Source organism: Rosa chinensis, chromosome 2 (assembly GCF_002994745.2).
Source record: "Rosa chinensis cultivar Old Blush chromosome 2, RchiOBHm-V2, whole genome shotgun sequence".
NCBI classification, from domain to species: domain Eukaryota; kingdom Viridiplantae; phylum Streptophyta; class Magnoliopsida; order Rosales; family Rosaceae; genus Rosa; species Rosa chinensis.
The window spans coordinates 85,255,045-85,282,530 of record NC_037089.1 but is presented as its reverse complement, the minus strand read 5'-3'; the positions used below and the strand labels follow the sequence as shown (position 1 = coordinate 85,282,530).

The 27,486-nt window shown below is 39.1% G+C and overlaps 5 protein-coding genes across 7 annotated transcripts; 2 read left to right on the top strand and 3 right to left on the bottom strand.

Moving 5' to 3' along the window:
• Nucleotides 1–951: 951 nt before the first annotated feature.
• LOC112187935 (protease Do-like 1, chloroplastic) lies at nt 952–4,481 on the bottom strand. The gene is made up of 8 exons (XM_024326911.2): nt 3,981–4,481; nt 3,763–3,885; nt 2,961–3,132; nt 2,383–2,420; nt 1,943–2,141; nt 1,695–1,847; nt 1,410–1,544; nt 952–1,257 (listed from the first exon to the last, which is right to left on the bottom strand). Exons 1-8 carry the CDS (start codon nt 4,391–4,393, stop codon nt 1,180–1,182), a joined length of 1,311 nt encoding a protein of 436 aa, XP_024182679.1. The 5' UTR covers nt 4,394–4,481; the 3' UTR covers nt 952–1,179.
• Nucleotides 4,482–4,804: 323 nt separating this feature from the next.
• On the bottom strand, nt 4,805–9,709 carry LOC112187934. The gene is made up of 14 exons (XM_024326910.2): nt 9,495–9,709; nt 8,834–8,978; nt 8,642–8,709; nt 8,483–8,536; nt 8,295–8,378; nt 8,127–8,212; nt 7,606–7,686; nt 6,830–6,960; nt 6,561–6,602; nt 6,398–6,474; nt 6,187–6,322; nt 6,017–6,098; nt 5,424–5,496; nt 4,805–5,264 (listed from the first exon to the last, which is right to left on the bottom strand). Exons 1-14 carry the CDS (start codon nt 9,581–9,583, stop codon nt 5,096–5,098), a joined length of 1,317 nt encoding a protein of 438 aa, XP_024182678.1. The 5' UTR covers nt 9,584–9,709; the 3' UTR covers nt 4,805–5,095.
• Nucleotides 9,710–16,363: 6,654 nt separating this feature from the next.
• On the top strand, nt 16,364–21,111 carry LOC112188484 (L-aspartate oxidase, chloroplastic). 2 transcript variants are annotated; one of them, XM_024327608.2, is made up of 8 exons: nt 16,364–16,612; nt 17,210–17,388; nt 17,675–18,029; nt 18,432–18,674; nt 18,907–18,963; nt 19,122–19,202; nt 19,393–19,454; nt 19,767–21,111. In XM_024327608.2, exons 2-8 carry the CDS (start codon nt 17,279–17,281, stop codon nt 20,776–20,778), a joined length of 1,920 nt encoding a protein of 639 aa, XP_024183376.1. In that variant the 5' UTR covers nt 16,364–16,612; nt 17,210–17,278; the 3' UTR covers nt 20,779–21,111. The 2 variants fall into 2 exon arrangements, with proteins under 2 accessions (XP_024183376.1, XP_024183375.1); XM_024327607.2 differs by having other exon boundaries at nt 16,365–16,612; nt 17,271–17,388.
• Nucleotides 21,112–21,834: 723 nt separating this feature from the next.
• On the top strand, nt 21,835–23,755 carry LOC112187769 (GDSL esterase/lipase At3g27950). The gene is made up of 5 exons (XM_024326688.2): nt 21,835–22,219; nt 22,303–22,503; nt 22,667–22,821; nt 22,916–23,186; nt 23,270–23,755. The coding sequence occupies exons 1-5, from the start codon at nt 21,988–21,990 to the stop codon at nt 23,506–23,508; spliced, it is 1,098 nt and encodes a 365-aa protein (XP_024182456.1). The 5' UTR covers nt 21,835–21,987; the 3' UTR covers nt 23,509–23,755.
• A 52-nt stretch (nt 23,756–23,807) lies between these two features.
• On the bottom strand, nt 23,808–27,060 carry LOC112187768 (protein KINESIN LIGHT CHAIN-RELATED 2). Of its 2 annotated transcripts, none has more exons than XM_024326686.2 (3): nt 26,824–27,060; nt 24,462–26,408; nt 23,808–24,318 (listed from the first exon to the last, which is right to left on the bottom strand). In XM_024326686.2, exons 2-3 carry the CDS (start codon nt 26,369–26,371, stop codon nt 24,102–24,104), a joined length of 2,127 nt encoding a protein of 708 aa, XP_024182454.1. In that variant the 5' UTR covers nt 26,372–26,408; nt 26,824–27,060; the 3' UTR covers nt 23,808–24,101. The 2 variants fall into 2 exon arrangements, with proteins under 2 accessions (XP_024182454.1, XP_024182455.1); XM_024326687.2 differs by having other exon boundaries at nt 24,462–26,393.
• Nucleotides 27,061–27,486: the final 426 nt, after the last annotated feature.

Genomic DNA, 27,486 nt, shown 5'->3' with positions numbered 1-27,486 from the left:
TTTTTTTTTTAAGCAGCTATTTAATCATAGATGTTGTGGCCTTAGGCACATAATGCTTATGATCACAATTCAAAAGGTCAAGAGGAATTTGAATTTACTTGGCGCGATTTTTGTAAACCAACTCATACATACCGTAGAGTTTGTGCTTGGATCAGCAGTGTCCGATACAGCTTCTCATCTACGTTTATAGGCACTCAGGTGGGTGGCTAAAAACTTAAACCATTTCATAGCTCAAGCTTAATTAGGCAGCTTAAGTTCTTAACCTTCATGAACGCGTGTAGTCGCACATCTCAAACAGTTGTTGATACGTTCAGTTTTCAATATTAGATGATGCTCCTCTTGCTTGTCCTTTCTTTGTTCAGCTTAGCGCATTCAGAGTTGTCCGGTGTACTTTACGACAAGGTTCTGCTTCTAGCGTGGGGGTAAGTTCTCTTTACTCGTGTCTTTGCTCCAGTTACAGAACTTTGACATCTCAAAAGAGCCTAGTAATTAATGAATCTCTTGGGCAGGTTCAGCAATGTCATTATTCTTATCATTGGCATAATTATTTTTATAAATGCAACTGTTGGAGTGCTACTAGTGATGGACTTGCATGCCTTAGAGGCTTCACTGGGTGGAGTTTCAGAACAAGTTTTACTAGGGCGTTGGTTACAAATTCTACCCTTTATCATTTGCATTACCCAGTAGTGAGGCAAAACCAACAAGAACGCTCCGATGGTTTAGCATTATACCAATGGATTCTTGTACCATAGTGTGTGAATAAATCCGGTTGTAATGTAAAATATAGTGTGTGAATAAATCCGGTTGTAATGTAAAATTTTCAAAAACCAACATGTGTAATATACTAAGCCGGCCATCTCATAAAGACTGAGTGAAAGGGATTTGCAACAGTATCTTGATTTCTGTTCCAGTTTGGCTAGTTAGACAGGGCATTCCATCATTCCGACCATATAACATGCGAACGTGTCAATGATATAAAACTATAAAAGGGCAATGTTTTGTGCACGTACTTGTTCTACATCATATGCATTGAACTGCATATAAAGCATAAGGAGTAATTACAGCAGTTAAATTATGTACAAGAGAACCCTTATCATCAAGCTAGTATGCATAAGAACAAATGGCAATCCATCTGATATGCATGGCATTTTAGATACACAAGCCCAACCATTTGGTAAGTCATGACTCGTCGGCCTTTGGTTCAAGTACAACAGGGATTTTCTCCTTCTGATCACCACGCAACACCTCAACAATCACCTGATCGAGTTCAAAGCAGTATATTATTGAAAGATACACAATACATGCAGAGAAATGTGTGGTTGTACTAGAATTTATAGGTCTAAACGGTTCCAGGGTAGTTTTAATTTGGAAATAATGAAGGAACAAGGTCATGGAATGGAAGACTATACCTTATCACCCACGTGACATTGGTCAAGAATTCTATACAGGTCGCTGCCATTGGTGACTTTTTTTCCATTCACAGAAGTTATAATGTCACCCAATATGAGTCTGCCATAGGAATCGCGCTTTGTTGGTAGCAGTCCCTGCATATTGGAGGCTCATGAGCTCTACTTCAGTGGAAGCACAAACAACATATTTCCATACCACGATTCTAGAATCATGTTAACTTGAAAGTGGAAATCAATTTCTGTTGTACATGAAACTCAAGGAAAAAGAGACGGGGCAAAAAGTACCGCTTTTCCAGCTGGACCATTTGCCGGTGCATCTAGGACAAGTACTCCACTGACCCCCAACTGTTCAACAGATTGATCGGGTGCAAACTTAATTCCTAAAATAGGTCTGGTGACCTTCCCGAATTTGACCAACTGGTCAACAATGCCATTTACCTGAATATTTTTGAAAAAAAAGAGAGAGTCGGAACAGATATCTCTCGCATGAAAGAATTGAAGGATTATTAGTGAAAGGAATGATGCCTACTCACTGTATCAACTGGAATAGAAAACCCAACACCAGACGATGCACCAGATGGAGAATATATTGCAGTATTTATCCCAATAAGGCTCCCTGCACTGTCTAGAAGTGGCCCCCCACTATTACCGGGGTTAATGGCAGCATCTGTCTGTATAACATCTTGGATTGGACGACCAGTTGCAGCCGAACTGATTTCTCTGCGTAGTCCACTATTTTTATAGACGAGGAACTATGTTAAACAAATACATACTGTGGACAAAAAGTTCACAGGAGAAAAAAATTTACAAGAGCTAAAACAATACAAAGCATCATCTAAGAAAAACTAGCTAATAGCTGCCTTCTAAATATGAAGCTTATTCATGTTAGTCGTGCACAACTGAAGAGTGAAAGAATCAAATAAAGATAGAACAATGGACTTCTTTCTAAGAAAATGGGTAATGGACTTTGTACCTGATAACACCAGTTGTAAGGGTATGGTCAAGCCCAAACTGCAAGTTACACACAAGGAAATAAAAGCCTCAGTTAAATGCAACCATCTAGTAAGATGTAATCAGAGCCTTCATAACCAGTTAGTGAGTGAAGGATCATGCCATTATAAGGCTTGTTAAGAGTCAACAGCATTTCATACCTAACTGTATTAGTAGTTATAAAAGCCTCTTGTTTGATAGAAGGCAAAACCCTGCTATGGCAAAAGCAATTCTAGAGGGATGGTCTTCTTTGTCTTTAACAGAAAAGATGGGTACAAATAAAACATTCAACTTTCAACCCATTATCCAGAGATAAAGAATCAATACATTAAGTGATTTAAATAATAGAGAATCTTAGTAAATCACAAGGTGTTTGGTTACGTAATTCGTGGACAATTTTGTGACATACAGTTCTAAAATCAACATCATCACATTAAGTGACTTAAACGAATAGAGGATCTCAGTAAATCACAGGTTTGATTACGTAAGATATGTCTAATGTATTAGAAGTAATACCAACAATGCAAGGACGAATCAATTATGAAGCAATATCAAGCTTACAGGATTGCCGATAGCAAACACTTTCTGGCCAACTAGCAAGTCTGCAGAGACACCAATTGGTATAGGCCTTAGTTTGTCTTTAGGTGCATCAACATGTAAAACCGCAACATCCTTGTCTTGGTCAAATCCAACAACTTTTGCATCGAAAGTTGACTGGTCAGCAAGAGTGACCCTGGAAACAACTAGCATATCTTTAGATGCAAACCACGAGAGGTGCCATTTCACCTCAAAAGAAAAGAAAAGGAATACAAAATGAAATCTCCATCAAATAGAAACCTTAGCTCAATTAGCAAAGGAAAGATGTCCCACACATGACGGGAGAAACATAAAATTGCACTAAAAAAACTTTAAGAAGAGTTGCATAATACAAAGTATCATTTTGAGATGATGAAACCACCAAATATAGAGAAGCCCATCAATTAGTAGAACATACAGTTCCATAAGCACCACACACTTTTAACAAGATTCCATAGATGGCAGAAGAAATAACAAATCAACCATGCATCTGAGTCTCACAAACAAATCTTGTACACTCCAGTCCCAATAACTATACTGAAATGAAGTGTATGTTAAATTTTAAATGAACTACATTCCTACAATTTACAATCGTATCTAACCTGTAGGCTATAGATTGCGACGAACCTATCAAAATTGAAGGCCAAAAGCTTAGATAACTCATACATGTTTAACACTCTTTTTTACCACTTACCAATACATACATTTCATCCTTAGCTAAACCAGAGGCACACAAATCATCAGATAAACAAAATTCCAATGGAACAAGAATTCGAATCCAACGAACCTGAGATCAGAAGCGCCGCGAATGACGTGGTAATTGGTGACAATGTTCCCACCTTTATCCCACACAAACCCGGACCCAGACCCCTGCGGCACCTCAAACACGTCCAAAGTAAACGCATCCTGCCTAAACAAACCCCACAAACACTCACCCCCATCAAAAACCAGTCCGCGAAAACCACAGAATCGTCAACCGAATCGAAACAAAATCAGAGCCATTACCTGGCGGCGAGATTGGTGATGTAAACCACAGAGGGAGTGTTCTCCTGGAACAGCCGCACCGTGGCCAGCTCATCCGTCTGCAGCTTCCTCTGCGGCGTGACCACAAAAGCAGAGGCCGAGTCGACGTCGGCGACGAGCAGGGACAGGGACAGAGCTAGAGAAGTGCAGAGAATGAGCAAGGAGTCCAAGGCGAACGAGAATGGATTCCTGGTGGTGAGGAGAAGCTTGTTGAGACATGGAGGGCACAAGGGTCTGCAGGGAAGCAGAGACCGTTTGTGGGGTTTGACATGTGAAGAAGACGGGGTTGGGATTTTGTGGAGGGAAACAATGGTGAGCTTTCGGATTGGGGAGCGAGGAGGAAACAATGGAGAAGAGAAGAGGAAGTTTGTGGAGATCAGGGAAGAAGCAACCATGGCTGAGCTGCCCAATAAGGATTGACCAGTTTTGATTCCTCTTGTTATTTATATCCAAGTATTCATATTACAAAATGCTGATGGTGGATTCTAGATTGTAGTGAAAGCAGCTGGATATATATACCTGTTTTTTTAATAATTACAAAGAAATATTTGGGTTTCTTTCACAGTTAACCGTTATGTCCTTGTAACCACTATTTGAAAGGAATTTTTCCCTCGAGCCAAATGACTAGGCTGATATGTACAATGCTATATCCTTCTCAGGAAATTTCGTGCTTATTATAAAAATCTAAAGCAGAAATCTTTGTCATCAATTTGTTATCCTAATCGATCAGTCTGCTAATCCGCTTTGGTAAATAATGTAATGAAGTAAAAAAGGAAAATTACATGGGGTGAAAACTGAACAATTTCTGACCCACGAAAGCGAACAATTCATTAGATTAGATTAGACTCTCCTAGGAGTACTCCAGAAGGATCAGCATATTCACAAAACTCATGATCGGAACTCCCATTTTATATCCCTCAAAAGAAAGAAAAGTAAAACCTCCTAGATATTGAGATAAAGGCGGTTGGGATTCCAAACCCATATGGCTCTAGAATGCTCGGTGGAAAAAATTCCAATTGCGAAAAAAATCCAGTCTCTGAGCATTGATTAGTTTCAACTCCAAAGACTTCTGTAAATGAGCCACTCACGACGCGCAGTTACAGAATTTTTCGCAAGGGTTGTAATTCCATTGGTACGCCGTCAAAATTTCCAGCATTTATATTTGACTCTAGCATCGGCCGTTTCCCAGCTTGCCAAACAATGCCTTCTGCCAGGTGCTCCTTACTTGGTGTCAACATTACAAAATTTGGATCGGCTCTTTGGTAGCTGAAAAACGATCAAAATGAACAAATGAACCATCAGAAGTATGGCCTCAAAATGGAGAGCCCGTTGACCCTTACTCAAACAAATCATCCATCCCTGAAAAGAAGAAGAAAAAAGGAAAAAAGAAAATAACAGAACTAAAGAACAAGCAAATATGTGAACCTGGCTTGTCTGATATTCTCAACACGAATGCCAAAACCGTAAGCTGTATTTCCAAATATGTGATCTCTGACAGCTGCACACACAAAAGGATCAGATGTCAAAAAGGATCCAGAACTTATAAGGAAAATAAAAGTGTCATTCAGACCCAAATCCAAGACATATACACTGGTCCTTCAGATGCCAAAAATGGTGTAGCAACTCATAGGGTGTGCATCAAACAAAACAAATTTACCATGTATACTTCATTAGTTTAGGAAACATGGACTGCCATCACCACTAGAAACTGCATTAGTCCTATAGTTAAATGTGAAATGATCATTGGATCCCTAGATATAATTACTTGAGAAAACTGGCACCATTTAGAATATGCATGGGTAACGAAGCTAAAATAGTAATTATTCCCATCATATGACCGCAAGATAGATGAATTTGTTCTGTCACTGCCTTACAACTCATGGCATGCCATACAAACAATGTCCCCATTTATGCCTGTAGATATGTTTATATGCATAGCAATCCTGGTACTTAACTAACTCTTCAATTAGGTGATAATAGGTCTGATGAGTCTCACAAAATCTAACATATAAAGATACCTGAAATGCTGAATGTGAAAGAAGGTTTCCACCATGATTTAAATGCCAATGCTAGCGATGAGCTGAGAGGGCCCACCTTTCCCTGCAGGGATAAATAGAAATTGAGCACAGGTTTCATGATCTTGATATGCTCCAATATCACAAGCATAAGATTGCATCAGATAGGGTACCTTCAGCAAAAAGTTCTTGTTGGCTTGCCAAGATGCAGCTATTTGAAAGGTGGAATCTGGTATATTCTTAGGATCTGGCACTTTGTTTGAGTTTGATTCATCGTCTGATGTTTTGGTATCATCAAACCTATCAACCCTATAAACCAGCATCAAAATATAATCAGTCACCCAAAATTTCTATTACTTTTTTAATATATATCTAATAATTCACCTTGATTGTAATTCAAAGCCAAAATCGATATAATTCGTAATCCCAACAACTTGATTTTCTTCGAGGGGGTTTTTCACCTGTAGCATTAAAGCAGTACAAAGTAATGAATGCCATAAATGTCGACTAAAAAAATATCAAAAAACCATTGTTGATAGACTCATACCCGTCTTTGGACCACCACATGTTGATAGAACGAGGCAGTGAACTGCAGTAGAAAAAATCAGTGTTTGAGATCCACCGAATAGTTGTATAACACAATATCAATCGTGACTCACAGTGACTAGCGCCAGAACACAACCATACATATATATAATTATTAGCTTTAACTTTTAGAGGTGCTCGAGTTACAATAGCATGCAGGCTATATGCAAATATATTGGACTGGAATCAGTTTACACTCTAATCAATGGATCAAACTAAACAAAAACAAACCTGATTACTTCTAGAAAGCTCGAGACCAAAATTGAACGATGGACTCAAAGGGCTGCTGGACCCCACTCCATACCCAATCGCACCACTCCAATTCTTTAAGTCTTTGTATTTTTGACCATCTTTGCTTCCAACTTAAAAAAATAAAAGAATAAAAAAAAAATTAAATACCGAATAGTTTCATCTTCAATCAAATTGTATTAAGAATTTAAGATCCTTATCTATACTTTTAAGGAAACAGCTCGCAGCACTGAGTTTGAAGGTCCCACACAGTGGCAAGGTGCACAAAAGCAACCAAATTGAAAGTGAATAATCAAAAATTTGTAGAGTAAATATATTTCATACTATACATGGTCTTATTCTCTGCTAAGATTTTCTAGTAAAAAGGTTCTCATTTGACAAAACCACAATTTATTTTCAAAACATTCATGTGCAGCCAGTCTCAAACTCTAGCACTACAGTCATGGGAAAACCTGTTTGCCCCCTCACACTTTTCAGAAAATGCATGATAACCATGAGTTTCAGTATAGAAGATAAATACACAAAACTTAGCATCATAAAGAATGTGAACAATCAGAAAAAATGTCCATTGCAGAGCTCTAATGTGCACTCCATCCTAGTTGCACTATAACATGATTTGCAGGTTAAGCTTATCTAGTCATAAATGGTAAGACTTAAACCAGTTCATCCAGTCAAGGCCAAGATCTTTTGAAGAAATGAATAAGCAACAGAAGTGACAAAAATTGAACTCCATAACTAAAAATAACTTTGTGACTTACATTCTGGCTCATACTGCACACCTGCAGTTAGACTACCCATTTTGGTCACCAGCCACGCCTTTCTTGGCAAATCATCTTTCACTGCAAAACAGAATAATTATTACCTAGTAACGCAAAATGCTACCATAGAGTTCCCTCCTATCTAAAGCCAGATGATGCAAAAACAAAAGAAGGTTATAAAATAGTAGTAAGCCAAAATGTTCAGAGCACCCAAACAAGAGTTTACCAAACAATGTTTCACTATGTTTCACTTTTCCCATATTTTCTCATGGACATTCATAGCTACTAACTTTATGGACCAACCAGATAAAATAAGCTGCTCCAAAGCTGTTTGACTTGAAAATCAGAGAAAAAATAGGATCCAACTCATTCCCAGCGACCTAGCCCCACCCCCAAGAAGGATTACTCCCATGTCAGACCTCTAAGTATTTGTGTGCTTGTGTGTATGAGAATACAACAACGTAGGTAATTATAACTCACATGGGAAGAAACCTCATAAAACGGAAGGTCAGGTTACATACCAGAGAAAGGCATGACTGTGGCTCCAATTGATAAGTTTGCTGAGCCGTATCTCAATCCCATAACACCAAAGTCCTCAGATGTTATTCTACAGAAGTAATGAGATTTGTCAATATACACCCAAGAATCACTTAGAATATTTACAAGTTAGTTTTCCAGTATGCATGAACCTTTGTTTTAGCAGCACCGGGAAGACACCAAATGCTCCAAATCCAAATTTTGGGTAGTAAGCACATGCCCTCGTCTGCAGAATCCTGAAGTGACAGAAAAGCATGGCAGTGTGTAGATAAACAACAATTGCTCTGAGTATGAAATGTAGCAAAATGATACTCTTTTAGTTCAAAAAGATGATCCTTACGGATCTGAGTTTGATACGAAGAGGTCCACGAATGTGTGAGGATCATGAACATCACTGGTCAACAAAATAAACATTAAGAAACTTTTAGCTACGACATAATAGTCCAAAAAAAAAGCAACTCGATGTAATATCTGGAAATCTGAACTACTACAACAGTACCTTTGCCAGCGGAAAAATGCATTCCCAACAATGGTCTCCTCAGGTTTGTGATCAAGTGGACCAGAGAGCTAAACATTTTTAACAAAAAAAAATGGGAAGACTTAGAACTATTAAAGTGCTGGAAAGGTGCAATGAAATAGCATGATAAATATATACAACAGTAAGAGCTAAAAGACAGATTATTATGGATACCGTTGCAACTAAATCCACATGAGGGTCATCAATCGGCTTTAGCATGATCATTGTGCTGAAATGCCTTGCTTGTTCAAAATAGTCCTGAAACAGACCTTTCAAAGCAAGCTTCCCAAACAACAAGTCATATGACGACTCCAACATCCTGCATTGAAATTTTTCAGAACAGAAACACAGTCAGTCACTTGCTTTACATTGATCAACAATACATATGTTAATTAACCATATACAATATCATCTTCACATCCCTAAACTATTCAAGCCAGCCAATTAAGCCTTCACTTCCTTAGTTAAGCCACTGTTCCTCTTCTTTTAATTAGAAATATTTCCAGTAACTACTAATTACTAAATTTCTTGTTCTTCATTGTGAAAAAAAAAACATAGATTGAGTCTTAATTCATCTAATTAACTACCACAGCTAATCTATAATATAGCATAAACATGAAAAATTAAATTTAGAGGACTCAACACAAAGCTGATCAAAGAAAACGATTCTGATGCGTGCACAACAAAAGAGAAATGAACAACAGATTCTGCTCAATGCAGTCAAAATTCAACAAGGAACAGCCTCAATCCGGCTTAGTCTAACTAAGCAATTGAGAATTTGATACAGTTACAGCGCATAAGGTTGAGAACGACAACAATGTGGTGGAAGAGAAACCTGGTGCGAGCGGCGAGAGGCGGATAATCGAAGAGCGGCGGGACGAGCACAATAGGCGGCGGCGGCTCCTTGTCGAACAAATTCCCCATTCTAAACGATTGTGAACTCTCCGGCGATGGAAATTTCTTGGGTTTCTAAGAGGAGAGTGAGAAGGAGTGGAGAAGAAGAAGAAGAAGAAAAAGAAGAATAGGAGAAGCGAAAACCGCGCCTGAAAAGTTTTATTCAGGCCAAGACGATTTCAACCTTCCTAAAACGTGGCGGGTCCACGTGGCACTCTCTCATGGATCTTTGTGACAAAAGTTCCAACAAAAGATCTATACAGGCTCAAATTTTTTTGGGCTCACGAGGGTCTTAAACTGAAATGGACTTGGGTCAAAATCAATGTTGATTCATTTGTTCTGGTCCAATTCAATTTCGATCCATGATCCATTAATTTTTACCTTTTTTTTTTTTTTCTTTTCTGGTTTTTGTGTTTTCAGATGTTTGCGATTCGGGTCAATATGAGACGCTCACCATTAGGGCTGGGATCGGTTTGACTCAGCTCGAGAATGGGCCAATACCGACACCGATATCGACTTTATAGTCAGCTCGGATCAGTTCGGGATGTAGGAATTTTGCCAAAGATACCGATTGGTTCCGAAATCGATTGATTTGGTATAGTTTCGGTACCAATTGGATTCCACATTTTCATTTTCACGATCTGGGTTTTCGACATTTTCATCGTTGAAATCACTTCGTGAACTGGGTTCCTGCATTGGTGGTGCAGAGGTGGATTGGAGCAAGGAAGAAGGTGGGTCTGTTGTAGGTGTAGAGGTGGATTGGGATTTGGGACAAAGAGATGTGGGAATTGTTAGTTGAAGAAAGAGAAGGAGAAGCAGAAGAATCAACCCATGTTCATATCCTCAATAATTGGTCTCAGACCAGTCATGGCAGCTCCACCACGTCCATGCGCACGACATCACCACCCTCGCCGTCTCCGTCAAACCGTATCCATGACTCACCAAGAATCCCAACGACTCAATCTGAGACAGAACCGCCACAGGCAGCGGAGCTCCGGAGGTCATGATCTAGATTCGGCTCGGCTCGGATAATTCGGTATGTGTTTGACCCATACTGGTGCCGACCCGTTTACATAGTTTTCGGTACGGTTCGGATCAGGATGCTGGAGAATTATCTTTTCATACCGAGCCGATTGGTTTCAGCTCGGATCGGACCGGATCAGTATCGGTTTCTCGGCTTTGAATTCCCAAGCCTACTCACCATACAACGGAGTATTCCGTATTTCCGTCTTGATCCAACATAATTATGTTAGATAAGAACAATTTATTAAATACAATGTACTCTATTTTGTTTTTTATTTGGTAGAACTTTTTTTTTTTTAGAAGAAATAAAATCCATTAATAACCGAAAAGATTACAACGCATTGGAATGATCGGTTGTGGTACTACACCATGACACACATTCCTACAAAGATCTATAGTTATGGGTCCATCGCTAATAGCAACAACCATTAGCCAAATGAGCCCAACCCCTAACCAAATTTTACGCCCGAAACCATGAGCTACAATGAAAGATAACAAATCCCGAGAGTAACGATACAACCTCGCCACCAACATTAGACTGAGACAATTTACCCTCTTCAACACCGTGTCTAAGTACTGCCAAACCACGTGCAAAGGCAATCCACCCTCATGTTGACAACCAGAAAGCACCGAAATTAAAAACCATAATTCCTCGGAGTAATGCCACAATAATGGCACGCCAAGCATAACACGACTCCCGTAGAACTTTGGTTGATATCGATTTTAAATCTTATTCAAAATTTATCTATATTTATACTATTACTAGCCTTTAACCCGCGTGTTTATCCGGATAGTTGAAGAGAGGAACGTGTGATACTGTGATTATTCATTTAATTTTGTTTGTTTTTATGTTATGTTTATCTAACAATAAAACATAATAATATATTTTACATTTTTAAACTTTAAAAACAAAAAAATACTGATGTGATAATTTATTAAATTAAGAATATTTGAGGTGTTTCAAATTTTGTTGACGCTTATGACACCAAAGTTAAGTTTCCCTTTTCTTTTCTTTTTTTGAGAAAAAGAGATAACTTTATTCAAATATCTATGGCCAGAAGACTCGAAAATCCAATACTGTCTTACACCAAAATCATAAATGGTCTAAGCTACCAGACAAAAGACAGGTGACCTTCACTGTTAACACATGCACTCACTTATTGAGTCTAACCACAAGAAAGAAAATTCTCCCTACCAACTTCTATTAAATTGTAATCTAGTCGCTTAGAGACCTCAATTGGTGTACAACTAGAGAAACTAAGATGCAAGTAGTAGAAGATTAAAACTTCTAGTAATAGGCAAAGAAATCTGGAATGACTAAATCTTTCCTTTGCCCTTGTCGCTAGAGCTGGGAACTATTCCAATGCAAGGAGGATAAGTGATCTTCAGAGGCGTACCACCAAACTTCTTATTGACACTCTGAGCTTTATTCTTGCTTCCAAGAGGCCTACCAAACTTCTTTTTCAGAGTGACCAAAGTAAGGTCACCATCCTCTTCAATGAGGCTAAGTGCCTCCGTCTGTAGTGTAGGAATCTTGCCTCCTCCCAAGATTGTTTTGAATTTCTTGGGAGAAGGATGGTTATCACCACTCCGCTCCCGTTTCTTGGAAACCAGATCAATCTGCTTCTTCTGCATATTTGTAGGGACAACAAGATCACAAGAAACTTCCATAACAGGTTTCACACCTGAGGCACCAGTACTCTCTAACCTATGCTCCAAATGACTACCCGCAGACGTAGGACTGATTTCAGTTGGAACCGGATCGGGGAGAGAAGGAGGATATGAGTGCAGATGCTCCACTCGGCGTAAAGCTGGTCTCTTCTTCTTTGGGATGACCGGGGAAGGATAGAGAATGTATCCCTTGCTCTTAGTAGAAAAAGCAAAAGAACTCTCTGAGGTCGAAGCTCCTGGAAAGTGAAGAACCCTAGGAGTAGGGTTGACTGCAGTTGGCTCATCACAAGCAATTCTGGCATGTGTGACCAATCCACACTGAGAGCATCTCCCCCGCAGATGCTCGAACTGGAATTGCAACACAGGTTCAACTTCGTATCAAGAAAGACTCTTCTTTCAAGAAGGATCGGTTTGGATGTGTCATGGGTGAACAAAACCCTATTCACCCCCTTCTTAAACTCCTTCTTGTCATAGTCCAAGAATCCACCCAACAGATTGCCAATCAACATGAGATTCTCAGGTTCTTCATACATAGGAGGTATGCCAGCAACTCTAGCCCAGATTCGAAGATGCTTAAATGGAATTTCATGCAATGGCTTAACGCCATCATATTCTTCAAAACAGACAGGGGCACGATGAAAACACCATACTCCCCCCCCCCAAAGAATTTTATTACGATCACGTGCAGAAGCAAAGGAGAACAAGAACAGATCACCAGCCCGTTCTTGAATCTGAAACTCCTTATCCACCATGCAGGTTTGATTGAAGTGAGACATGAATGCCTTTGGGTCAATAGGTTTTTGGGTCAAAGGCTTGCCAAGGAGAAACGATTGGGAGGACTTGCGAACAGGACCTCCACCGATCTTCCCTAGATCTGGGGCACGACCCCCATCAGCAAGAGCAAGCGAGGCTGCAAAGCTCGCTGTTATTGCATCAATGAAGGCCATAGTCAAATGAGAAAGTAGGCAAGAAGAGAAGGGGATGAAGCAATTGTTGAGGGAGGCAAGGAGGCCATAGACAAACTAGGGTTGAGAGAAAAACTCTCATAGGGTTTTTTTTTTTTTTGAAAGTGTTGAAAAAGCACTGTTCATTTAAGTTAAGCTTCCTTTTATAATAGTGAAGATTAAGAGAACAGGTCTTGTTAACTAAAATTAAAAATTTTGATAGCAATAACTCTAAAATATTGTAAAAAAATAATTAAAGAGCGAGATTGCTAAGTTTTCTGACCTTCTCGTCGAAAGACGTTCTAACGCATGCCTTTTTGGTCTGATACAGATAGAGAAATCACTTTTATGGTATCCCATCTCTAAGCTAATTCAGTCTCTTGTGGATGCTATATATGAGGTAGTTAGAAATGCCCCTTGGGGGATCAGCTGGGAAAGAGAGACTGATTAGAGAAAAGACTCGATCTAGGGTTTACTATTCCCTGTACGTAGTACACATGTAGGTGCAAGTTTTGTGTGTTGCCATTCCATACAAAACGGGAAAGTATCATTGAGGTTAATGGGTTTAATATCTTTTGGTTATTTAAAGATATTTTTCTGTGTGCCATATTGGATTATTAATTTCCCTAATATTTTAGGATTTGGTGTCCTTAATTATATATATTTGTTATTAACACAAAAAGATTTGTTTTTCCTTGTAGAAGGTGGATTAGGGTAATTAGCTGTTTTTGGTTGTTTTGGTGAACACGTTAGCTAACCTTGATAAGAAGGAAAAACAGACGGCAAAAGGAGACAACCTAGAGACGCAAGAATATTATTTGGTAGAGTCTTGCATGTTCGCTTGAGATTGAGTCCTCACAAAGAGTCAAAACACTTGATCCATGTATAAGTGTTTGTGATCATAGTTTCATATGATAATACTCTCTCGAGATTAGTAAAGAGACTGTGAAGAAAGAAGAACAAGATTTGAAGATCATTCAAGTGAAGGAGTTCTAAAAGGAAGATAAACTTAGAGTTAGCTTTTGTCTAAATCTTATAGCCGAGCAAGTGCTATACAAGTTTGTACAAGAACATATCCTTTTGAATAGGATGATTATTATTTTGGATTCTCAAGAGTAAGAGCCCCGCAGTGTTTTTAATCTCATATTTGAGGTTTTCACTGCATAACCAAAATCTGGTGTCTAGTTTGTTATTTTGATTTCTGCTGTCTAGTAAGGATTGATCAGTGCACTGCAATCTCCATTCTCTAGAAAACAGTTTCTATCCTTGTATTTTCAACATATCCTATTTTCTTTTGTCCTCCGATCTCCTGATCTCCTATATATCTAATTTTAATTATTCATCTTATTCTCAAGTGTTTACTTTCATGTACATATATTTAGACACACTAGTCTTATATCATTATATGTTACAATCAATGAAAACAAAGAAACAAAGAGGATGGTACTGTGGCACCATGGAACTATTGAAAACTTCTTAATCAAGTGCTTCATGTGAGTGTGTGGCTGCCGTGGTACAAGCAATAGCATTTATATGGTGTGGCCAGCTTGTACTGTATATGACTATATGTTACATTTATGTGAGTGTGACTGCGTCGCCTATATATATATATATATCTTCAGTAGCGTCTGAGATCACAAGTCATGTAGACATGACACCCCACCGTTTCGAATATAATCCATGCCACTCCATTCCACTCCCACTCATCACCGAGATACCTATAGTTTTTCTGGCCTCCTTTTTTGTTTCTTCGTTTTAAACAATAACGGTTGTCTTTTATTACTTTTTCTATTCTAAAAAGAAATATATATATATATATATATATACACACACACATATATATATATATATATATATATATACTCTTTGCACATGCAAAGTTTGTGTGGATGGAGGCTAGTATTTGGTAATAAAACAAAAAATTTGATATTATTAGTCATTAAATTGTGTTGTGTTAAGTTGGAGTTAATATTTATACCATATCGAATTTGGATTATATCATTTTATACTGGACGTTAGATATTTGCATGCATCAAAATTCTAAAATTTGGCAATCCTAATCATCTCTTGGATTGTCAAATCTCTACACAGAAAGAAAACCTGCCTGCCGAAACCTTTGTTCTTCCACTTCCATTCAATTATCATATCCCTATTCCTAAGGACCCTAACGAACATTTTCCTACTCTGAAATGAAAAAAAAACCCCAAGGAATTTCCCTACAAACTTCAAAGCAGGTTCCTCAAAACTCTTGGAGATGTCTTGCCCGTAAAGTCATAGGAAGGAACAAGAGAACGTACTAGACCTATATATATAGTCGTAGTATTTCAATTTGACTTAATTTGTTTGCTCACAACTCACATGCATCTCAAGGACCTACTTGCCCAGTTGGAGTAAGGTTCTATGCGCATCGATCAATCTCAACAGAAATGGGACGCTACTCAGATTGGTTTTATTCCTCTTTTTGGACCGTGGTGGCCAATCCATGATCACTTTTTGAAGATTATGCTGTAGTGGCTCAAAATTCTCGTGAATGTACCACGAAATGTGTAGTCTTTTCTAGCCCTTTTGACCAGGTTGGAAGTTGGAACCGCCTCCTCAGTTTTTGAATGGACAAGTTCATTCTAATCAGCCATCATAAATCAGTCAAAGAAAAAACAAATTCTTACTACTCATGGGATTATTTTCATACCCAAATTTGCAAAACAATGCTTACTATCTACTATGGACAATTGGTTAGTGTTTGTGTAAACTTTTTTCATTTCTTGGAATGTTCTATGACCTAATAGTTCCGGTGACTGAGTAAGTAATTAGATGGGCAATGCAATGTGCGAGACATGTAAACTTGAAACCAAATGAACGAGGTTGATCACATTTTAGCGAAGTCACATGAAACGCGTTTTCCAATTCTTAAGTATAAAAGCGCCACACATTAGAAGTGGGAAGAGTAGGCTCTCTAAAATAACTTCTAACATTAATAGTCTATATAGATAACAAACGCAGATAATTATGAGTAATTCAACACTTTTAATGTGGTGAAATAAAAGAGAAAGAATTGTCATGTACGAATCTTTCTTTTTGAGATAAAAAATATCCCACCTAGTATTTACCGTTGAAAGTAAAGACAAAGAAAACAATTAAGGAAAAGAAAAGAAATAAAATGAGGGATGGCTGCCTATAAGGGAAGTATGGCGCGAAGTTCCAGGATGGTTCTGTAAGCGAAGGCTTGGTGGGGGCGTATCGTTAATGAAATGAAGACGTGATTCTTTTCCTCTTCATTTCTCTCAACCTCATATTTGTTGTATTCCACCTATAAAACTCTCTTAATATTCAGAATCTATTCGCTCCTTTCTTCTTGTTCTTCTTCTTCATTGGGTTGGGTTCATTGAAGCCCAAACTCAGATACTTGTTCAGCATAGTCTCTGTAAGTACCGAGATTCCAACTGTCTGGTTCTGTGTTTCAATCGGTTCTTGAATTTGTGGTGGTTTTGTTTCCGTTGAGAATGTTCCAGTGGGTTTTGTTATGGGGTGGTTTTGTTCATATGTTCAGTTTCGTAGTTTCTTTTTATCAGCTCTCATTTTTGGTGAAAGTAACTTAATGGGTAGTAATTTGGATGTGGGTGGCTGCTTTCCTCGTGATTAAAGATTGCTTCTGCTCAGCAAAGATTAAAACTTTTTTTTTTGAATGGACAAAGATTAAAACTTTACCTTTATGGAGTTGGTGGGTGTTCTTTTGTACTAGTTGGTGTGGCAAAGTTTCGTTTTTGATAGATTCTGGGATACAATTGTTCCTTGTTTTTGTGTGGAAATGATATGTGAATTGTTCTGTATGGTATTTCGATCATGAGGACACATTTTTTGATTGAAATGGATCATGTATTGAAATGGGTTGAAGAAGAATCTTTCTTCATGAATGAAAAGGAGTGTAGGTGCATAGATATTATCTCATTCCTTTGGTAGGTTCAGTTTACTTTTTTCCTTTTATAAGAGTTCTGTGAAGGGGGTTTTGTTTAAAAAACAGGGTTCTGGTTCCTAGTTGAAACTGCTGATATAATTTTACACCGATTCTTGTAAACCTACAGAAGGAGCAATGACAACTTGTATACCAGCTGGAACTGGTAAACTGCATTTCAGAGTAAGGGACTTCAACGCACAAGGCTGTAGAAAGGCTTCTTGGGTCACATTTAGTGAGCTTTCATGGTACCTTATCACTGCCTTAGTCATGCAGCATTCCACATTTTTCTGAAATTAATTGTGCACGTGGAATCATACTGCCATATTGAAGCATCTCAGATACCATTTTTTATGCATAGAAGTTTTTATTGCACGCAGATTGATGATACAATGCCAAATGCATTCACTCTCTCATGAATTCCAACATCATTCAAGTGTTTAATGGTAGTAGTGAGATTGCCTCTTTGATCGCAAAATGTGGGATTTTAGACAGCTTAACTTATCATTTATGCTTTATTGTATAACCATCCAGGTCGCGTGGTGTTTCAAAGTTCTTGCAAATTCAGAGATGTAACTCCTCCCAATCTCCAATTAATGAGAGCTCAAAGCCCTTAAGAACCATCACTTCATCAAGCTTGCGAGATGATTCCACTAAGTTCTTCGATTTTACTGTTATTGGTAGTGGAGTTGCTGGCCTCCGCTATGCCCTGGAAGTGGCAAAACATGGATCTGTTGCTGTCATTACCAAGGCTGAGCCTCATGAAAGTAATACAAATTATGCTCAAGGTGGTGTTAGTGCTGTACTGTGCCCTTCGGATTCTGTGGAGAGTCATGTCCAGGACACCATTGTAGCAGGAGCTTATCTATGTGATGAGGAGACTGTCAGAGTATGTTACAGAACCAATAACTTAAATATACATTATCAACTTTGATCTGTGCCTCTGTGGATATTGCAGTTTCATATGCCATTGGTCGTGGTTTTGATATCCTAAAACTATAATTTTTAGGGTATCTTTATTTTGATGTATACAGCAGTAAATAGTTCAAGAAAAGAAACTGAATGGGTTATTGGGATACCATTCATGAGTCCAAGTGAAGTATAATGCGTGTTCATTGTTCAGTATTGGTGCTTGTTTTATATATATTATCTACATTATTTACTGTGTATATAACACTTAGCCAAAATATGCATTGGTAAATATAGATGGGAAACCAGTAATATGTGATTATCATGAATTATGGGGATGTGCTTGTTCGTGCTTTTTCTCAGGTTTTTTCTTTTATTCCAGGTTGTGTGTACAGAGGGACCTGAAAGAATTAGAGAATTAATTGCAATGGGTGCATCATTTGATCATGGGGAGGATGGAAACTTGCACCTAACAAGAGAGGGGGGTCACTCTCATCACAGAATTGTTCATGCTGCTGATATGACGGGAAAGGAGATTGAACGGGCACTGTTGGAGGCAGTTATTAAGGATCCTAATATCTTCATGTTTCAACACCATTTTGCTATAGATTTGCTAACTTCTCAGGTTTGCTTTCTTCTCATGGCTTGTTTGTCTATGTAAAAGTACCACTTACTCCTATAAAAATTAGCTCTATGGGCTGACTTTCAGAAAGGCAACTTTATCATACCGTAGAACTTTGACACACACCTAGGAAAAAAATGGACATTAAGTCGTTGATGGATGTTAAAACTGGTATGGAATTTTGTGATTGCTTTTGAGGTGTGTTTGCTAACATAAAATGTGTTTCTGGCAACAGGACGGTTCTGAGACAGTTTGCCTGGGTGTTGACACTTTGAATACAGAGACACTTGAGGTGACTACAACTGACACATATTCTCTCTAAAATTTTGCGGGCAATGTTTTGTTATAAGACATCTTTACCATCTTCATCATCCTTCTGCCTGCCTGTAACCATGATTAGAGATCTTATTCCGGTATTTAAATATGACCTTCCTTTTTTCGTACTTTCAGGTGATACGTTTTATTTCAAAGGTGACTTTACTAGCATCAGGTGGGGCTGGACAAATCTATCCAACCACTACAAATCCTCCGGTACTTAGTGTTTATGAATTATTCGTGTTATTTTTTTTTTCCCTTTGTATATCCTATAAAACAGATGCAGTTCCTTTTTTAAAGTAGTTAATTGGCAGCAATTGGGTGGTAGTAGACTGTAGTCACAGAATGGATGTGTGATATATCACAACTAGAATGCTGTATCTTATTGTTCATGATACTCTGATAGGTAGCCACTGGAGATGGAATTGCAATGGCTCATCGAGCTCAAGCTGTGGTCTCCAACATGGAGTAAGTTTCATGTTTAGAACCACTTTTGGTGAAAAAAATGTAGATCTTGTAGTCTTGACTAATCAATATTTACTGTTATGTTGTATGGGTGTTGATCATGTCAGATAGGCCATTTTGAAATTTGACTAAGATACTTTGAACTCGGTTACTTTAGTTCGTAAGGTGTTCTTCTGGGAATGGTGTGAATGGAACATACTTTACTGTTTCCTAAAGTAACAAACAAGGGCGCAAGTGGATTGGATAAGCTACATCTGGATGTTAAAGTGTAATATTAAAGGCTTTTAATGGTCTTACTGTGATTTGTTTCTGCAGATTTGTTCAGTTCCACCCCACGGCTTTGGCTGATGAAGGTCTCCCTGTCAAATCTACCAAGGCTCGAGGAAATGCATTTCTCATCACTGAAGCTGTCAGGGGTGATGGTGGCATTCTGTACAATTTAGACATGGAAAGGTTCATGCCACTCTATGATGAACGAGCAGAACTTGCTACCAGGGATGTGGTAGCTAGAAGCATAGACGACCAGCTTAAAAAGCGTAATGAGAAGTATGTGCTACTTGATATAAGTCACAAGCCGAGGGACAAAATTCTTTCTCACTTCCCTAATATTGCCGCTGAGTGCCTTAGAGGTGGCTTGGATATAACTCGCCAGCCAATTCCTGTGGTTCCTGCAGCTCATTATATGTGTGGGGGTGTCCGTGCTGGACTCCAGGGAGAGACGAATGTGCAGGGCCTTTATGTGGCAGGCGAAGTTGCTTGCACAGGTTTGCATGGAGCTAACCGTCTTGCTAGTAACTCATTGCTTGAAGCTCTGGTTTTTGCACGAAGAGCAGTCCAGCCCTCCATTGATCACATGAAGAGCTCTAGCCTTGACTTCAGTGCTTCAAATTGGTGGTCCAGACCAGTTGTGCCTATGTCACTTGAGCGCAATGTCATCAACAAAATTTTGACCATGACCAGGAAAGTAAGAAAAGAACTGCAATCAATCATGTGGAACTATGTTGGAATTGTTCGTTCTACAACAAGGCTCGAGGCAGCAGAACAAAAGATTCATGATCTTGAGGCAAAATGGGAGGACTACTTATTCCGGTTGGGATGGGAACCCACAATGGTGGGGCTTGAGGCTTGTGAAATGAGAAACTTCTTTTGTTGTGCGAAGATGGTGGTGAGCAGTGCCCTTGCTAGACATGAGAGCCGTGGTCTTCACTACACGATTGATTTTCCTCATGTTGAAGAAAGTGAGAGGCTGCCAACAATAATATTCCCTTGTTCGTCTGTAAAGAGTACATGGAGTTCACGACAACTACACAATCAGCCGATGTGTTAGGAAATGCAGTTTTCTGGGATCTAATTCACTCAGTCATGCTTATAGGTATAGAAATTACAAATTCTCAGCATCATTAATAGTTCAATTTTAGCTTCCAGAACCTTTTTGGTTTGAGCTGAAGCATCAGCAATTGGGCAGCTTATGGTAAAAGCCACTACAGGTTGCACTTTTTACTTCTGGTTTCTTTATTTCTTTTACCTTTTACTGATTAACTGATTCTTTGGTTTAAATAAAAGAAAGAAAAATTACTCTATTGAACCAGGTATGCTCAACTTCAATATAAATGTGTGTTTGGAACTGAAAGAACTATGTGACTTGTAATTTATGTGAGCTGCAATTACCGTAGTTGGTCTAGTTATCTTAATCTTTTACCGTAATTTTCTTACTGTACAATGATTTTTTTTTTGTCCGAGTACAATGATGTTATATATCTCCTCTTTTTGCATTGCCATCACTCTTAGTGAAGCAATTTCTGTTACAGAATTGTAGTAGGTCTGTTACAGTAATAAAACTAAGAGTGCAATTGCTTGGTTCCAAGCCCAAATCCGTGGCCTTAGCTATCACCGCTGTTTTATCATGAAACTTTACATCAAGATCATAATAATGTTCAATTTGTTGATTCTTGTATCCAATACAGAATATGGACCATAAACCCACTAAATGGATCCAAGTAACTTGACCGTGTCGGTTGATTATTGTGTTCGATACCATATTGGCATATTGACTGTGATAAAATCTAACGATGAATAACAATCTGAACATTTCGATTTGACGGTTGAGAAAGTGAAATTACATGTCATATGTGGCCAAATCTAACGATGAAAAACAATCTATGGGCGAGCAATGAACCCCTTGATTCGAAGGTTAAAAGGTGGAATTGCTCGACATATTTACCCGTATATGCCAATTAATTTTGGTTACTTGGATGGATGGATCAGTTACAAAAGCTGTGATCTTCATGAAAGATTTGGTGAAGTTACAAATGTAATATCAGTAATATCTTCCTTCAAAGTTGTTGATAAGTAGGTCCACCAAAGAAACAGACATGGTTGATGTCACAGTCTGTTTGTATTTATGGGGAAGTTTTGAGTCACGTTGTGGATATGAGTCGGTCTCTCTTTGTACATTATGCTGATAAGGTCCAAATGCTGCTGTCTCTTACTTTAAAGTGCACTTCATACTTTCATAGTTGCTGAGGCTAAGGTTAGCATGGATCTTGTGAGGCTATTTTTTGCAGTACTTGGCATTTTAGCTTTGGGAGTGAATGCTGGTGGTTCTGGGAGTTGTATGTTTCCGGCCATATACAACTTTGGTGACTCAAACTCTGACACCGGCGCTATTTCAGCCGCCATAGAAGTGGTTCCTCCTCCCAATGGTGAAAGTTTCTTTGGACATTCTTCTGGACGCTTTTCTGATGGTCGCCTTATTATAGATTTCATAGGTGAGGTAGCTATGCTAAGAGCCTGAGCTAAGCAAATTGTGTATCTCATTAGCTTGTGCTAACTTTGAAACTTTGTTGGGCAGCTGAGAAGTTGCAGCTACCATATCTCAGTCCATACTTGGACTCACTTGGGACTAATTTCAGGCATGGTGCAAATTTTGCAACTGGCGGTTCATCCATTAGGCCAGGCGGTTATAGCCCGTTTCATCTCGGCATTCAAGTTTCACAGTTCATAAGATTCAAGTCTCAATCCATAGCCCTCTACAAGCAACACAGTTCAAACAGTCAGTCTCTCACCCTTAATTATAGTAGTGATAGTACTAGCATAATGTGCCCTGGTTCCATATATTTTGTCATGTTGATCAAGCATAGCCTTGGTTTAAATACTTTAGCTATTATGCTGCACACTCACTCATTCAAATGAGATTGATGAAACTTTGGCACCAGCTCAAAGACTTCCTAGGCCGGAGGACTTCTCAAAAGCTTTGTACACAATTGATATTGGTCAGAATGATCTTGCCTTTGGTTTTCAACATGGGACGATTCAGCAAGTTCAAGCCTCCATTCCTGATATTCTCACTCAGTTAGACCAAGCCATGAATGTATGTATGCAGCAGCACTGATTACTGGGAAATGACTAAAACATTGATTGGCATAAGGGCTTGTACTAATTCGAATGTATGTGCTATGTTTCAGAAACTATACAAAGAAGGGGCAAGGTTTTTTTGGGTGCATAACACAGGCCCTCATGGGTGCTTGCCCTATAATGTCATCTATGACAAATCAAAGCCAGGTAATCTGGACCGGATTGGCTGCGTGAAGCCTACCAACGAGGTAGCTCAGGAGTTCAATCGGCAGCTTAAGAACAGTGTATTACACTTGAGGAAGCAGCTTCCTCTTGCAGTATTCACTTATGTCGATGTGTATTCAGCTAAATATACAGTGATCAGCAACGCGAAAAATGAAGGTGACTTCAATGATCATTCACAAACATGTATGCAGCATCATATAACTGAGTTTTGTCTAACTTCTAACGTATGGTGATGACAGGTTTTGTGGATCCTTTCGACTTCTGCTGTGGCAGTTACAAGGGGTACCATATTGATTGTGGAAAGAAGGCCATAGTGAATGGAACGGTATATGGCAACCCTTGTAATAATCCATCAAGACATATTAGTTGGGATGGCATACACTACTCTCAGGCAGCAAACATATTGCTTGCCAATCAAATTATTAACGGCTCACTGTCTGATCCACCAGTTTCAATCACAGAGGCTTGTCATGGGTGAGCACATGCAATGAATCAATAATCATCGGTTGCTTGATTAGTTGGATATTTATTTGCTACACACGTAATTAGTAACCGTTAGCTTTATCTATCTGGGATAAGTTGGCTTAGCCTTTCGCATTACAACTCTTAATGCTTGACATGTTTGTGTGAAGTGCATCGCAGTAGTTAATGAATTGTGATCAGAAAACAAAGAAATATATGTCTGAGCTGGTACAATTCAATATCAGAGTTTAGTGCCTTGCTCATTCGTGCTAAGAAGCAATTGAAGTTGTATAACAGCATTTTGGTGCACCAACAAGAGAAAATGATGCTCCACCAATTCTTTATTGACAGTGAGGCATACAAGGAAGAATCTCACAAAGGATTTTATCACACGTCTAAAACAATTAAAGAAATAAGCAATCTTTTCTTCGACACAACAATGACCATTACTGATATTTCAATAAAGAAACTCATACCCATTTCTGATGTTCTTCTTGTTATATGCTTATTTTATGACTAAAGAATCCCAATGACAACCTAACAGACACAAACCAACTAATTTTCTACTAGGACATGCTTTACATACGAAGCCTATATACATACATTGCGTCACAGTACCTCAATAATGTCACTTCTTCTAATTTGGGGGTTGGCAGTGTCGAGAAGTGTCTCTAGTGATCTTGGTTTCCTGTTCCTCACCCTGCCTGCTTCTTTCAACAACACAGCCAACCTCCGCTTCTCATCGGCCACATCAGGATTTGCCGTTCCAAGCTTCTCTTCTCTCATCCCAACAACATATTCCAAAATTTCAATGGCATCATCCAACCTGTGCAAGTCACCAAAAGCATTAATGACACTGAAGAATAAAGCTTAACTAAAGCATGTCACAGCTTGCTAAATACTTCATCTGATGGAATGAGATTCTGAAATAAAGTAAGTGAATGCAAAGAAGAGAGAAAAGCATAGTACCTGCCCATTGCATCGTATGTGCCAGCCAAATTACTATACACGCCCAATGTATCAGGGTGATATGGCCCGTATTCCTTCTCTAAGATATTCCTGGCTTCTTCAAACAGGTCTGCAGCCTCGTTTATTGAATAGCACTGCACACAGGCTAGACCCATTTGGTTCAGAGCAATCCCAAACAATGCTGATTTTTTCTCTCCACTGGCCCTGAACTTGGTTGTGGAACTTTTGAAGGTGTTGTAGGAGTCTGAATAATTTCCCATCATATAATACATGACCCCCATCTGAGCCTCAATTCCTGCAATTGTACTTTGTTGACCTGGGGAGTCACCAAACATCTTCAAAGCCTTCTTGAGTAACTTGAGGGCCTGCTCCAAATCATTCATAGATTGATAGATAGCAGAAACATCAATAAGACCGCTAGCAATCTCTTCTGCAGGGGTTCCGGGATTTGGCTTCCCGTAGATCTTATGTGCATTTTCACAGTACGACTTGGACTCCTTAAACTTCCCTATCTTGTTGTAAAGATCAGCTAACCGGACATAAACAGAAGCTACTGCTGGATGTGTCTCTCCTTTAGTGGTCTTAAACACAGTCAGTGCTTTCTGGAAAGCAAAGACTGCCTCATCATACCGAGCCAAGGCCAGATAAGCATCTCCAATACTGCAATCAATTGAAGCTGCATCTGTTTCATGGCCATTGGCAGACATGGACATGCCTGCTAAAACATAATGCTCAAGAGCAGCTTCATAATCTCCTTTTGAGTCACAGATAAGTCCCATGAGTCTTCTATCTGCCGCCTCCTCAAGTGAAGCTGGAGAACCATTCTCTCTGTGGATTTCAAGGGCCATTAGACACAGCTTCTCAGCCTCATCAAACTGCAATGCTTGGACATGAGCCTCAGCTACATATCGACATGTCTCACCAAATCGAGGGTCAGTTTCTCCCAAGACTTGCCTTTGTATCTCCATACCTGCTGTGTAGAACAGTATTGAATTCTCAATCTGACCCGTCATTGCATAAATGTCACCCAATTGCATGCACCCTGCAAACTTGGCTAGTGCGTGGTCATGGCCATCCTCTATAGCTGGAATATCAATGGCGCGCTCAAGAACTGGAATTGCCTCATTGTACTGGCCTAAGCTGCAATGGATTGATGCCAAAACATGCAAACACATGACCAACTCTAAACTGGGTTTCTCGGTTGTACATTTCTCAAATGATTTCACTGCCCGACGAGCCAACTCAAGCGCCTTCCGGGGACTTTCACCAGCAGAAATCATATCCCTTGCTTGCTTAAGCAAGAAGGGTCCAAGATCAGGGCTATCCAATCCCTCTACAGAGGGATCCTCGACTCCATTCTGAAGCTTCATCCCTCGTAAAGCTAAACTTCTCAGCTTGTTCTTCGACATCACTGAACTTGCATTTCTTGGACTCCTCTTGTCAAGGGGAGGCCTCTGATTGGGAGATTTGCTCCTAGGACTGAACCTAGGAGATTGAATCTTCACCTTTGTTCCCACAGACACATTTTCTTTTTCAGGAGTTGAGGTACCATCCTCTCTGGTTTCCACAACAACCTCTTTCCTTACCTCCACATCTGGATGGACATACCCAACAAGATGATTCAACTCCGAATCAATCCTCGACTCAGCACCAAATGATCCAAAACTAGCCCTGGATGGAGATTGATCAGAGCTCTGCATTTCACATACATTGTGATACAGCTGCTCAATCGAGGTGTCAATCCGGCCATCCATAGGCATACCAATGGAGTCACTATGAGGACTTTGAGGGCTCAATGGACTTCTCGGAGAGCCTTGCTGGTTATAGCCTTCCTTGTGAGGTGTATACTCTCCACTCTGCTCATCTACTACCCCATTCACATTCACTTCATCCATAGCTAATCCAGGCATTCCCTAATTTAGCTTCACTAGACTATAACAAATAAACCTATACCCAAAAAATTAAAATCATCAGCAACAAGAAAAAAACACAAAAGCAACAGACCAAATGTATAGCTGGGACAGACATAGCGACTTATCATACGATCATAGCCTTAACAAACCAATCCATATCCTGCCAAATCATAGTACAAAACATCCAAAAGCCAAACAACAAAAACAACAAATAGAACAACCAAATACTGATTCCAGATTACATAACTGAATCATATGACAACATATAAACCCAGAAACAGATTGAAACTCAATAGCTAAAAGAACCTATCTTTGTCTCTACAAATCACTAAAGCCATGTCCTTTATATCAAGAACACATAAACAACCACAACCCATTTAAATCAAACAGTGAATTACCCCAATGCTACATATAGAAAAATAAGATTAAGAACAATAAATAAGGCGTACCTGAATATGAGAAGCAAAAGAGAATGGCAAAGTTATATAACAGAGAAACACATGGAATGAGCCTATGATATGTCTCTGTTATTCATAAAAACTTATATATACGTGTGAAGAAGAGGAAGAGGAAGAGGAAGAGAGAGCAAGGGGCAAACTGGGTAATAGAGAAGTACTGGTGTGAAGAAGAGTTGTGTTGTGGGGTTGCAGAGAGAGTTGGAATGTCGAAGCAATGAGGAAGGCGACTTCTCTCCCACTCCAATTCTCTAGACTCTTAGAATTATTTTTCTTTTTTTAATTAATTAAAAATTTGATATTTTTGGGTGTGACGTCGCAAGTTGGCGGGATTAACGGCTTTTCAACGCCAGAGGATCGACGGTGGAAATGTTCAGCTGTAACACCGCTGTTTGTTACGGGGATTCTCAAACTTTAGCTCTACTTTTTCCACGTGGCGATCGAGGAAAAAGGGAGAAGCCTCAGCTTTTCCCGGCTGTGACTTCATCATTGGTGCCTCAGTGGCTTTTACAGGATTCCACATCTAGCAACGTTTGGGACAAATTCAAAAAATTCTATAGTGTTTTTGAGTATTGAAATTATAGACTCAATAGTCGCTAATGTGATCCACAATTGAAGTTTCAATACTTGGGAGTTGTAGGTGTAAATCACTATCCC